The sequence below is a fragment of the Pieris brassicae genome, chromosome 10 (genome assembly GCF_905147105.1).
Source record: "Pieris brassicae chromosome 10, ilPieBrab1.1, whole genome shotgun sequence".
Lineage (NCBI taxonomy): Eukaryota > Metazoa > Arthropoda > Insecta > Lepidoptera > Pieridae > Pieris > Pieris brassicae.
In genome coordinates this window covers 18,587,989-18,603,355 of record NC_059674.1, presented here as the reverse complement: position 1 = coordinate 18,603,355, position 15,367 = coordinate 18,587,989, and the positions used below count along the sequence as shown (strand labels likewise).

The following is a 15,367-nucleotide window of genomic DNA, read 5'->3' as shown; positions in this document are numbered from 1 at the left end:
AAGCGGCATATAATCAGCAGTGTTGGTACTCTATAACTGCCAATAACCCGAACCCAACGACATCATCGACTACCAAATGGCATAGTAAAACATAAGGATCGGAATCACTATTTAAGTTACCAGTGCGGTGGTATAATTTAGAATGCAGCGACAAGATCAATGGTCATGAAGGACGTAACATAATACGTATGAAAATGTATCACATGTAGTATATTCCTATTCATTTCATACGACACATATACATTTTTTAGCGCCGGATGACAATTGTGCAATATGCCGCAGTGAATATGTTTTTTTAATATTTCACAAGGTTATTTCATACTCATTGTTCGTTTATGGTTTGGAATATGGTTTTTTTTTAAATTCACTTAATCTAAAATATGCTTACTAGCAATTAAGAGTAACATACAGATTAAGCTATATTGGACATTTTATCCGGCTATGTTATTGAAGTTTATGTATTTATAAAAGACAATAATGCACAATAAACGAAACGAAACACGAAACAAAATACACACAAAAAAAATTCGGATAAAAGAAATTACATAATAAAATAAATTACAAAATATTGACTAAGTACTGTAGGCTAACAAATGATAGAACTTTTGTCAGTTCACTCAACGGACAATAAAAAGGTCCATTAACCTATGTAATCCGTTAATAAAGTTTTACACCGAACCACCGTGCCGTCACTTTTTGGAATATACGTAAAAAGTATTGAAAGTTATGTGATTCGCCACATGAACTTTAATAATTTATAATAGCTGCTGCAAACTTTTGTGATTGACGAACTTATTCAAATTATATCAAGGCAACCAACACATGGAACAATCACTCACAACTTTTTTGTTTGCCTTAGTACTGTTTAGTAACGTGACTTAATATCAGATATTTTTTTTAATGTAATGGAGGCAGAGCATGTTGATAAGTGATACTGCCATGGACACTAACATTGTCACAAGGCACGCAAGTACGTTGCCCACCTTTTGAGAATTGGTACGCTCTTTTCTTGAAGGACCCTAAGTCGAATTGGTTCGGAAATAATTCAGTGGGCAGCTGGTTCACATAGTGGTTCTGCGCGGCAAAATCTGCTTTAACAAACGCTCCTTTGTGAAACGATGAATAATTCCGAACAACTCTTAAAGCTAGCTAGTAATCAATTAGACTTAGGTTCTTTAAGAAAAAATAGTACCAATTTTTAAAAAGCCGGCAACGCCTTCGCGTGCCCTCTGGCATTGAGAGTCATGGGCACAGTATCACTTAATATCAGATGAACTTCCTGCCCGTTTTTGTCCACTGTTCTATAAAAAAACATTTTCCGATGAATCTGAATAAAATTTCTTTCGTAAGGCTAGAAAAATATCTAACTCTGAAAACGTATTGTGAGAATGGTTGAGCAATACTTAAACAGTGATAAATTAATACGATATCAAACACAGAACTTATACTCTCAGCCAGTTGAGCTCGTTAAGTGGCGAGTGACTAGCAATTCCTAAAATTATGTGCGCCACATTATGTCATAACGTTCTAATAAAGGCTGCGACTCAGTTGAGTCTCGAATGAAAATAAATTGGACGACTTTGATTCGACAATCAATATTGAATCGAACGCATTACGAATAACAAAATAGTTTGGTACAGTTTGTCACTTTTTATAATGTACACAAACTCATAAGTAGTTTAAGTATTTAAACTCATAACAACTTTATAAGTAGTTTAATTATTTACTTGTAAAGTTAATTTTCATACGTCTTCGATTCCCAGCCAAACTGTATATCAACCGCTATAGGAAATCGCGTTAAAAAACTTGTAAAACCGAACAATTAAAGGTTAGAGACATGAATCAATAATGTGATTAAGTTTATTAAGAACACAATTGAAACAAGGGCCCTTTGCACCTGTTTCAATACGCAATACTAATTATGGACTTGATAAATCATTATAAATTTCACACTACGGAAATATAACTAAAGATATTACCGCGTTGTATGGGGGACGTAAATCGCGTTTTACGAAAACACAATATAGTGCTATTACTGTATTTCGTCCAGCTTGGCACAGAGCCAACTAGATTTACTATTATTTTATTTATATGTAAACACGCATTTTTTTTAAGTATCCTCTATAATACAAAAAGGGTTGAAGTAAAATTAAACAAGAGGCGCAAGGCAAAGCAGACTATTCCAAGATCAAAACGAGCCAGGTTGATAATTTATTTATCTCGATGCAATCTCAGCTTCTTCCCAGGGAAATGCATTGTTGCTTTATGAACACAAGTTTAAACTTTAGTTCACAAATAAACGTTAGCTCGCTGCGGACTTGATAACTTCTTTCACAAAACTTGTTTCCTAGCCTTCTGAGAAATCAGGTGCGCAATTCTTTGTTGATTATTTATATGAAATAATCACCGTCGTCCTGCATGTTAAAATTTTGTTTAAAAATTCCTATCTGTTAATGCAAACTATTTTTGTGTTCAAACTCACGATTGTAATAAAACTTCCCAGATGTAGTCAATAACTATATATCACAATTCCATTGTGTGTCAATGATTAGTGCCGATGATATGAAGCAATTTCGTTACATATGAGTTTGATGTGGTAACAAAGTCTTTGCTAATATAGTATCATCTTTAGATAAATCTAAAAACAAGTGGAAAAATAATAAATAAAACGTCTAATGAAGTTAGAATATTAAAAATTGCAGAGTTACAAAGGGCTGGTTATATTCTGCGTGTAAATTGCTAGCAACTTCTTATAACCCTTCTATCTTTTAATTTCCTGACTGACTAACTGACATTTTTTTCTTTAACATTCTAAATATAGAATGTCACATCTGAAGAATATTTGTGAACATTAATCACTGTTAAAAAACTGTTAATTTTAACGTATGGAATATCACTTTAAGATCCCATATCAGCTTTCACTAATAGCTTTTACTATAGACAATTCGGGTTCTAGGTGAACAGAGGCTCAATAATTATTTATTTATTGAAGCTTGCCAACGCTCGGCACACTCGTACATTTGAACAAGACAAAGACAAGACAAGACAAGAACAAAATAAAATGCAATGGTTAATGTGACACTTATAGGCAAACAACAAACAAAAAGTGATATAATTTTTATTATAAACTAAAGGAAAATTGATTTCCAAGTGTGAACGCAACAGTGAAAGCAACTATGGATATCCAGACCTAGCTCGTTGCAGAACGAGTTGGCCAAAACGAGTTCTTAGGAAACGAAGTTTTAAGAAACGTACCCCATACAACACGTCATACTGAATTTAAATCTTTGCCGTATGTATAGTAAATGTTTGCAATCATAAAATTTCTCTCTAATTCTAAGCAGCAGAAAATAAACCTCAACTATCTTTCCTTTCATGTAACCGCGATTACTCGTTCCATAGTCATATTAAATTCTCATAATAATGTAACTTGGAAGTTATTTATGTGCCAATTACGGTTATTAGCTTCGTAACACAAGTTTATCGTCGCCTGTGTTTAAGACAGCTAATTAATTCGTTAAAGTCTGTTAATATACTATCTCATGCTTAAAGCCAATTATAGTTTCTCTAAAGTGTGTCGAGCTTTTAATGAAAGTAAAATATTATTGGCCTCGAATCGGTTCATATACTAAGGTTGGATAGACTTATTTGCAAAAATATGGTACAAACATGTTATGGTGGTTAAAAAGTCTAGTAGGAAGATCTTCGAATGTTTTTGGTGGTAAAATAATAAATTCGATATTAATTAATGATTGCACTTTTTTAACTAAAGCTCAGCTTTGCGTCTCTTTTCGCCAAACTATGTTTACGTTGTGAACAAAAGAGACAGATAATGTTTATTTAAGAAGGAGTTAAGGCTTTACGGATTATTCATATGAAATAATAAAACTACGTTGATGTCTATATATTCAATGTACATCTTTAACAAAGATTAAAGCGTTAAAGGTACACTACCAAAGGGACAAATTTATTTAAAATATGTTTTTATTTTCAATATATTATAAATCACTATGCATTTTGATTATTATAATACAATATACGTTAAGAATATTATTAATATACAAATAAGGTTTTTTTCAACAAATATTTCATATTAGTGTTTCTAAATATAGCAGTCAAATTAACACTAATATAATTACTTGATGCTGCTTACTAGGTTGTCTTCTATTTAATGAGTTTTTTTTTAAATTACACTATTATCTAGTAGTAGTTGAAGTATCACAAATTTTCATATATATTGTGTTTATATTACTTTTACGCGTTCCTATATAACATCTATAACAAATTATCATGAAACAGATACATAAATTTTAGGCCCAGATTTTATTTTTTATATAACATCTATACAGTATGAAAACTGACTAATATTAAATTACCCGATTTTTGTATAGAATTATTTAAATATAGTTAATTGTGTTAGAATGTTCTCCGAAACACCAAAAGAAGAATATTAATTCACAGAACCACGGACAGTCAGTTCATACATTTCAAATGTGACTACACTAGAGCAAAATTATAATTATTCAGAGTGTTAGCTGTTCTAAATTTAAACGTCAGATGGAAATCTCAAATAGATACAGCCAGGTTTAGTCCTGGCGCACGAGTAATGCTGGATATTGCTGATTTTAGCTTACATGGGATTATTCGCAGCAGATAGCGGGAGAATATTATAACAATGTGCTTGTCGCATATGTAGAATTCCAAACTAGTTCAAGATATCTGACATTCATAGAATATTTTTGTATGTTTGCTCTGATATCTAGAATAATTATCTTAATATTATGTGTAGGTTACTCACTATTAAAATCAATAATAATATTATCTTTGGCATACGTGGGCATATAGACAAACCATCATCAGTGTTTTTCTTGACGTGCCAATAACGTTTAGTCCATTTTTACTGAAAACCACTCGAGGTTTAGATTTATGAACATACAATAAATAATAGTTTTATGTAAAAGGTAAACTAGTATTTAACATTTGGGAGACATACAAATAGAAACAGTCAAGTATTAAAGTTCTAGATGTAAACTCAAAATTTATTAATTTTATATTGCTATTTGGATTTAGATTAAAGAGGAGAGCAAAGATAGTTAAATTAATCACGTAAAGTTTTTCAAAAAATCCTACCTGTGTTTAATAAATTACCCTAAATCTTGACAATGTGGTATATAGTGGTACTTTTTGTATCTCTAGAAAAAACCTTAAAAAGATTTATTTTATTAATTATAATAATGTATATGTATTAAAGTACATGGTTAAAATGTATTGTCTAATTGTAAAATAGTTTTATTTAGATCGAGACTGATTAATGTGCGACTACAATCAACGGATGACAAAAGCAATTAACATGTTTGTTATGATATTTGTGTAACGAATGAAAATGCACTTCCTACGACCCGGTGGACAAGCTGTGTTTGATTTGAGTTACTATTTGACTGAGAAATTTCTGTGAATTTCCAAATTAAGCGGTTCGCTTGACAGTACCTCATGATCACTGTTTGTTTGCTATATATTACTGGTATGTTAGAGATTCAATTATTCAGTCACTTTTTTTTTATTAGTAAACCCTTAATATTGAATTGGATGTACAGTAAAAAGTAGTATATTTATGGTGCTTAAATTTATATTTATAGAGATGCAACGGCCTTATCGCTAACAAGCGATCTCTTCCAGGCTACCCTAGCAAGGAAGATGGGTAAATAAATGTATGACATCAATCATCACATACATATAAATGTCTGTACCAAAGTACCAATTCTTAAAAGGCTGGTAACGCAACTGCGCGCCCTCTGGCATTGAGTGTCTATGGGTGACGGTAATCCTTAACATCAGGTGAGCATCCTGCCCGTTTGCCCCCTATTATATATTATAAAATACATGAATTACAAAAATCACGATTAAGCAGGGTAGGATTTGGTTAAGAAGTGATTTTGTAGAAAATTTTTTTGCGTGTTGTTCCCACGAGAATGTAAGTGCTTGCTCCTATTTCACCATGCCTCCTGCTGATGTCATGTGGAACATGGTGTGATGGTTGCAGCTCCTTACAAACGTTGTGTAATACAAAAAAAACTTGGCGATTAAAAAGTATGGTGAAGAGTTTATTGCCAGTTCTTATCTTCTGTTCTACGCTTTTGATTTGAGAACTGGCAGTAAATGTAAAATTAGAAGCATTTAATGTATATTTCTTTTTTCGACGTTCATAAGTGTACATTGTGTTACCTATATGAATAAATGATTTTTGACTTTGACTTTTAAAACAGGAGCAAGCCAATTGTAAGGAATCGGGCAGCGTATTCCTCAACTAAATTTCAAACATTAGTAAAATACTGCGTTAAGTACTTGAAAATGTTTGAAGTATATTTCAATATTATTATTTTAACCTAGATTATATTAGTCTTAGTATAATTTTTTTTACTTCATAGCTCAATTTTATATTCAGAATCTATATATGTCTAAAAAAATCTTCTATTTCAGTAACAACTATACCTAGTACTTTTTACTGTACTTTTAATATTATTCCATATATCAGACGTCAAATGACTCATATGCAATTCTAATTTGGTATATAAATACTTATTCGAAAGCAAACGTCTTCGAGTGCTTCTATTTGGATTACTAAAAATTCGGGCTATGTTGTACTGTTCTACCAAATATACTTAAAATAAAACATTACATACGTATTCACCAGTTATTAGGTAAGGGATTAAAATAGATATTGCTACCAAGAAATTTTAGGGGATCACCCCCGGCTATTTTCGAATGTGCTAATTCTTTCACTTGGGAGAAATAACATTAAATCGCATCGATGCGGTTCCCAATGCTTTTCTGCTAACGAACCGATATAACTCAGAGGGAGGGAAATGTTTTCCATTCGCGAAAACTCTTTGTGTATCGTAAAGGGACTATACAGAGTGTTTTCATTGAATGCTTAATCTATTTAAGTTTTTTCTACTAGTCTTTTGTTTCGTGTTTTCAAAACGAAGGCGTTGTGTTTAGATTGGGGATAACTAGATTACAATAAAACACAAAAACAATACCACTTCCAAACATTATTATTTGGAGATTCCGAGCTCGATTAACGGACATTTTCCAATTTCCATCGATAATAAATTATTAATTATTATCAGCATTATGAAACATTCAATTGTTTTAAAACAATTGAAATTTTGTACGAGTATATTTATCTTTACACCCCGTATTCCTAAAAACCGAGGTGTGTAAGTGTAAACTAGAAGTTACTTCAAGTTGTTTTGGCGAGATCTTGGACTTGGCCTTAATATACGACTTGCTTTCTCAACTTCAGGGATATAAAGAGAATAGCATTGTAAGACAATGTTATCGTACTTTTAGTTGGATTGTTGAATTGCGATTATAATGTTAGTAAGATGAATTGAAGTGTGAATTGTGTACAAAACTGCTAATTTATTGTTAAATGTTTTGACTCTGTGTTCTTCAATGTGTCTTCTAGATATCCATTTTTAACAGCTCATTCATATGACGTAAGCCATAATACCAATAATGACTCAGGGTTTTAATACAAAGCAAAACTCATGCTATTGTAGGCTAACAATATTCTGGTTTTACATTTATTATACACACAATAACATTTCAAAGCTAGTTTGTGCTCACAAATCTATCGTGTTTGAACAATTACTACGGCAAACGTCAAAGCGCGCATATTGATGCATTTAAAACACTGTACATTTTGCTCACTAGGGCTTTCTTAGTTTTATAAGCGGGGCGATTAGCTAAGTCACGGGAGTTACGCCCCGAGAGTATAGCCAGACGTAGGCACTCTCTTCTCTGTTTACATTGCATTCATTCGTTACATATTAGTTAACATTTCGTTATTTCGCTTTTACTCTTTTGTTGAACGCGAGTTGTTAATATAAAGTAAAACTAAAATCCTCTATTATTTAAAGCACCCTGCTAACCCCGGTCCTTATAGTACCTATTAAATATTGGTAGACTTTTTTTGGATTCAGATATTATTCAATTCAACTCAAAAGAGTTAGTTATACATCCTTTTTTAAATGCCTCATAAATTTAAAAGGTCCGCTAAGCAACAAAGCCACACAACACTTTAATTTATTTTAAGTATCTCACAAATTACGTTCATTGGAGAAGCAGTTTTTCATTCACTCCCAAATGTTCCATAATCAATATGGCCTTGCTTGAGTATAAAGTCTGGTACAAAACATAAATCCTTTTGAGTGTTATATAATTAACATTCTCGTAAAACCAGAGTCCTTGAAAGTCCTACGATTATGTATGATGATGTCAGTGCAATTTGTCAGATTGTACCTACTTAAATCTGCTTTGAGTTATCAATTATTTTTCTACTACATACTGATCCGTATATGCTGAAATGAAATATTATTATTATTTCAAATAAAAAGACATATGGTTTTGGTAGATATATATCTAGTTCTCTTATTATAAAAAAAAGTTTTTTGATAGATTTAATTTGTTGACATATATTATACACAATGTATCATATAAATCTTACTATGAACTAGTTTTTATTAAAATATATGTCTGTGGATATATATGTTTTAAAATATCATTTGATACAAAAAAGTTGAACAAAAAGTAACTTTTTTAGAATCACTTATTCTGTCTGGCTCATGGAAACCTGACGTTTTTGTAGGTGCAAAATGTTTGAGTTTCTTCACGACGGTTTATTTCGATGGACGAGTGTGTTACGCATATAGAAAGGACAATTTATTGGAGCCCACGACCAGACCTTGACTTTAGTATCCTTCACCACTACACTTCTCGCTTACCTAGTCTATGTTCAAAAGCTATAATTAATCCCTATTTCCCTTGGTCACGGCATCACGCGGGCACTGCTGGACCGATATCGCTAATTCTTTTTTGTTGTGTTCGTTATTGTCAGGAGAAGGTTCCTATGAAAGATTAAGAAAATTTAGTTAGGATAGCAAATATTTTTTTTTTCATTCAAACTTTTTTGATGTAACCTTTTGGCGTTTGACATAACAATGACAGAATGCTTGCTGCAAATATCGTCAAAGAGGATGTAAGAAAGATGAATATCGTTTAAAACATTATGCTTCGATTTGAGTTTTCATATATATTACAGTCGCTAATTGTTTGTGGCATTAATCTTGAAAATCCATGCTTTTCACAGGGCCGCCGCCGTTTCATGTCGCCTGTTCCCATGTCGGAATACCAACATAACTATTTATATACGCCAGAAAAGCAAACGAAGAATGTTGTATATCATAAAGCATTTTTAGTTAATTATACCAATTCGAAATCAATATTCATAGTTAAGACAGGACAACGTCTGTCGGGTCCGCTAGTATAATTATAAAAGTGTATTCCATGTTACTGAATGACGTAATGTTTGTGTGATTACCATGTCTGTTTAAAAGCCAAAACATTGACCTAGTTATGTTAATTTGGATACGTTTGTGTAATTTATTCTTTTCAATGCGTGGAAATGGAACAAAATTATTCACGGATGTACAAAAAATTGAGGGCTTCTGCACGCATAGTTGTGTTAATCAGCCTTCTGTGTATAGCTTATAGAAAAGAGATTTTGTGGTATAAAAAATAATAAAAAATCAATGACGCTACAACCTTTTAGGTCTGGGTGTCACTATGATGATTTTCTTCACCGTTCGAGCTAATGTTAAATACGCACATAGAAAGAAAATCCATTAGTGCACAGCCGGGGATCGAACCTACGACCTCAGGGATGAGAGTCGCACGCTGAAGCTACTAGGCCAACACTGCTCTAAATAATATATACTTGCCTAAATCTACCAATGGGTCCAACACGGCTGTTGATGCATATTGCACCACGATGAAAAAACATGTTACGCCATGTCTATTAAACTATTTAATCACCTTTCTAGAAGTTAAACATAATTGCCGTGTAATGCTTTCAAGGGGAAGATGATGTTGTCATTTTTTAAAGGCAAAGTGCCTTTGAAGCCTGCGAGGGTACTTAGACAACAATCATAAATAACTTAACTGTTCTTATTATTATTATGTTATGATTGTATGGTTTTTTTTTATAATGAATCAATCTAAATGTACCACATTCTTTGCAAATAAATAATTTGTAATTATTATTATTATTATAGTAGCTACTAGTGATTTTATCTTTGTGTATATATTTAAATTAAATCTCGAAAGAACAAATTACAAATTCCTTGAACCAACATTTCAATTAGTTGTAATTGGATTGAAATTGATAAATGAAAAATGTACTACAAACATAGGTCATATGAATGTATACATATGTATATAACCGATTTGTAATAACCCTTTGGCCGTATTCCACGGTAACCACGCGATATTAATCAACGGAAATAGATTAACATTACAATAAAAATTACAAAAAACATGTTTTTATTTTAACATTGAAGATGACCGCTTCATATGTTTCAACTGTTGTGTGATAATCGGGTTTAGCGGATGTGGTTTTAGTCTTGTCAGTGTTCTCAGCAATACGTGGACAAAGATCAAAGCGACTTCATACCGATCAAGAATGAAACATAAATTATTTTTATGCGTTACAGGTGGCTTGCATATGAACCTGCAAATATAGATTTCAAAGTTTCACTCATAATTATGTTTGTTTTGTTACAGTATTTTAAGGTTTAAGTAGATATAATTTGTTATTAAATCAGATGCATGAAATAGTACTATCATATTCTTCTCTCAGCCTCTTTGCCTAGGATTTAAAAAGATGATTAAGTTTGCAGTGTTATTTATTTTATCTATAATAAGGCATATATCTAGCATATATCGCAGCCTTAAACATTAAGCATTCTATATTATTTTTCTGATACATTTAATTATATTATTTCATACTAAAATATTCGTTAATATTATTAGTCAGCTGGACCATGGAAACGTTATTGTATTATAATTTTATAGCAAAGATTTGACGCGTAAATTTTCGAAAACAAAAAACAAAAACAGGACCTGCAGATAAATTATGGAAGACAATGACGTCAGTATGGCTGTCAAAAATTTGTTTGGTGTCAACAGCCGTTTAATTCCGACATTAGAGTCAACTTTTTAAAGGCTTCTGCTTGGTCCGACCGCTCAATCCAACTGAGCACCGTACCAACCAGTGCCTGGTATTACAGCAGCGAATTTATGATAAACATGTTTCGTGACATTACGTGTAAGTTCTAGTTCTGAGACCGAGCCCGAATCGACTACAGATTTAATCAGCACTCGTAGAAACGAGTGTCAATTGACTATTTTAATATTGACATAAAGTTTTACAGCTGTAAGTTATGATTCATTTTTAATAATACCTATGGAGTCACTATTATTATCGATCATTCAATAAGTTGTTAATTTATAGATCTGGAAACATTTACAAATCAAATAAACCGCTAACGGTATTGAACTAATTTAACTTTGATTTTATTAAATTATATTGACAATGACAGCTGACACTAACGCCATTGATTCGACAATACTAAAATGACTATTACTACAAACTATTAAATTGTCTGTAAAATGTAGATCTAGTAGTATTGGAATATCGGATGATGATAAGTCTTTGACGTTGTTAATTTACGAGCGCTGTGACATGTTTTGACAATGACAGCCGATATCAGCCCCATTGTCCATATATTTCATTAATATTTTTTTTTAATAAATGTCTAGCCGTTCAAAGTCAGGACAGGCTTACAGTACATAATCAAATCAAAATGCAACGTGCGTATACCTATTTATAAGATTGTCCATTAGACGTCCCTTCGATGTGGTTTTGGTCGATAGCACTAATTTGATTGATTACATTACGCCCGTCTTTCTTGATTAGGCGTTCAATTGACCACTGTAAGTTTGACAATTTATATGGGAATCGGATTAGTGTTGAAATCGATAGACCCCTAGAAAATTGTCTTATATTTTGCGACCATTATCACTATTAATTTCGGAATTTAAAACAGCTACCCAGTTTGAAGAATTTGGACCTTCTAAAGAAGATCCACACTGCATAATCAGAATTTGCCTTTATATGCAAGACATCGATACTAACTAATAATTTTGATTTTTAGATTTATTTCTTAGCATCGAGTTTTAAAAAAGGCTACTAAGTCGCGGAGTCAAGCACTAAAGAGAAAATTAAAGGAAAGGAATTCGAATAAAAATATTATCATAGAGCTAAAGTTTATATAACTGAATTTACTGTCACTTGACGTTTCCCAATGATTAAAGACTCCAAAATGGAAACGGAGTCGTCAATGAGATCACAGATTTATGCTATTATTAATCTTGGAAGTCGAGATGAGCATTAAATTACTTCATACAAAACTTTTTGACGTCAGAGGGATAACTTGAGCACAACTTAAATAAGATTCGCCAAACAAATCTCCTACCATCATTCATTTAGATTCTAGTATTACCAACAAATTTGTCTTAGTTAAAATTTACGATGTTTCGCGTCGTAGATCCGGTATTATTATGTATTAATCATTATTTACCGAGTTAATGAATTGTTGAATTATATAAATATTATCTACTGTTAATAATAATACAGTCAATGATTGATCATATACATTATGTACTACTACGAATGTTGCTTACAAATAGCGTTCTTTCCTATTTATTTATCATTATTTATCATCGGTGTGAAGTATTGGAAATAAATATACATTAAGTAAAAGTATTTAAAAAATAAATCAGTGTAGCTACAACCTTTTTAGGTTTAGGCCTCAGATTTCTGTATCTGTTTCATGATGATTTGTCTTCTCTATCTTATAACTAAGTAGGTGATCAGACTGACACACAACGACCACCATGTTGGGTCTAATAACAGTTTCCTCACGATATTTTCCTACATTGTTCGAGCGAATGTTAAATGGGCATATAGAAAGAAAGTCCATTGATTTACCGCCAGGGATCGAACCTACGACCTCAGGGATGAAATCGCAAGCTGAAGCCACTATACCACCACCGCTAGTTAAAATTATTTTATTTTATTTTTGCTATACAGGCAAACATGTTTAATGTTATTTTAACTGTTTCAGAATGCAATACCTGCTTTATTGGCAATCAAAACCATGAATACAGATTAAAAACGGGAAGTTCTTTTTACATGGAGTGCCGATGTGATGAGCGACCACCTGCAGTCGTTATTCTTAAATGGTTTGGTCCTAATGATAAGGAAATATTTCCACCGGGGTAAAAACTATATTCATTCAATTTAATTTATTAATTAAACATAATAGCTATCAGATATCTCTATTAAAACTAATACAATAATATTATTCTGAAGAGTTTATGCGGTTCATCGCACTTAATTAAAAAGGTTTTAATATGATAAATATTTTTGTGCTGACCTACTGTTATCGAAGCAAGCTATATAAAATGATTAAAAATGCTTTAATTTTTTCATCTGATATCACCTCCTTAACAGACAATTTTGTATTGCCGATTAACATAATTTGATGCCTAATAAAAAATATATTAAATTAACAAACTTATTCATATGGAATAATTTTCTTTTATTTGAAATGTGATTACTAGTTTTATCTTTAATAATTATTTCCACAAGACCAGGTACAAAATCGAACGTATACACAGAATGGTGGGACGAACTTACTAATAGTTTGTACATAACAAACATGAGCAAATCATCATCCGGTGAATACAAGTGTTTCACTGTATATAACGAGACACATTATGTACACACATATGACGTCCAAGCATATGGTACGTACATAAATATTAATAGCTTGAAATATAATAAATTAATTAGTCCTTTAGAGCACATGGTACTAACTTAACTGTTTGGAACATATAGGGTAGACTTAAGACAGATGTGCTATATGTGTCAGTAAAATACATAGTCAAAGTCAAAAATCATTTATTCATATAGTTAACACAATGTACACTTATGAACGTCAAAACAATAACTATACATTAAATGCTTCTAATTTTACATTTACTGCCAGTTCTCAAATCAGATAGTAGAACGGAAGATAAAAACTGGCAATAAACTCTCCGCCACTCTTTTTAATCGGCAAGTTTTTTTTTGTTGTACACAACGTTTGTAAGGAGCTGCAACCATTACACCATGTTCCACATGACATCTTAAGTAATTAATAATAATAAAATAAATAACAAACAAAGATTTGTCTCAGATTGTCAAAGATCCTCTATCAGCAGGAGGCATGGTGAAATAGAAGCACACACTTACATTCTCGTGGGAACAACACGCAAATACATAAAATAACTAACATACATCATGCTACAGTGCAAACCTCACATTAACGTTTCTATTTTTTTATAGGCATGCAGGTGATCAGCCTTCTATGTCTGATCTTCCAATGTTACGTCTACGTCATTTCATTACTTCACTTTTATCTTCATAGCAAGTGAAAATTTATATACACACTTTACAAATTTATATCACATACGTCCAGATTCCACCTGTATCACCTCGACCGTTACATAACTAAACGTTATCTAAGGCCTGTCAGCGTGCAGGCCTGGCCACCACCACTGTGAGGAACCAGCGGCGGTATCACTTAAGATCAGATGAGCCTCCTGCCCCTTTGCCCCCTGTTATATAAAAAAAACACGCCCTTATGGTTGACATTAGCATGTAGCATTCGTTTCTCTTCTAGTTAATATAGGGAGCAAACAGACGGAAATCTCATTTGATTTAAATAAAAATCGTCGCCCATGGCCATGAAGCCAGCTTGCGAATCCCTTCTAAGGAACTTTATCCCTTATCCCTAATCTTATTCTTAGGCGATCCCAAGGACCTAATGTTTACTATATGAGTGAAACCAAAAACGGTACATAAAAATAAAATAAGTTTATTATGGTATATAAGATGCAGGTGTCACTAATTCCACGTCATGAACTTTGAAACGCAGACGTCCCTACTCATCGGCAAAGAAGGCAGAGGATATAGGACAAAACTCTCGGTACTCTTAATAGAAAATCAACATACAAAATGGCATAAGATTAATATGGGCCACAGAAAACTAAAATGCCTTACGGAGTATGAAAAATGGCTCTGAGATTCTTTCTTATCGTTAATCTAGACCTGAAAAGTTCAAAACCACTGAAAACTTTGACATAGCGATTGATTGGCTTTGAATGATGTAATATTTATATGTTAAGCTTCATAAAAAAAATAAAAACTAAATCCTTAATAAAATAGCAATTTGCAATATATTAAATTTGCAATTACAGAAGCACCATACTTCATCAACACCAAAGAGACGCAGTATGTCATTAATGGCAGCGATGCACTAATAACGTGTGAAGCCAAAGGTGATATTAATCCCTTAATTAGTTGGCACAAAGACAACTTTGAACCTATTGAGGTAAGCCAAACAGGTTACAGGTG

The 15,367-nt window shown here is 32.3% G+C and overlaps 1 protein-coding gene across 5 annotated transcripts in view; it reads left to right on the top strand.

Moving 5' to 3' along the window:
• Positions 1–15,367, top strand: part of LOC123715446 (fasciclin-2-like) — a 50,906-nt gene that overhangs the window by 18,545 nt on the left and 16,994 nt on the right. For 3 of the 5 annotated variants that reach the window (XM_045670451.1, XM_045670450.1, XM_045670449.1), the window contains exons 2-4: positions 13,032–13,185; positions 13,559–13,716; positions 15,211–15,344. In XM_045670451.1, coding sequence (XP_045526407.1) covers positions 13,100–13,185; positions 13,559–13,716; positions 15,211–15,344 — 378 coding nt within the window. In that variant the 5' untranslated portion in view covers positions 13,032–13,099. Of the gene's footprint in view, positions 1–6,685; positions 6,699–13,031; positions 13,186–13,558; positions 13,717–15,210; positions 15,345–15,367 lie in introns of those variants that run through there. The other 2 variants (XM_045670452.1, XM_045670453.1) reach the window with 2 other exon arrangements.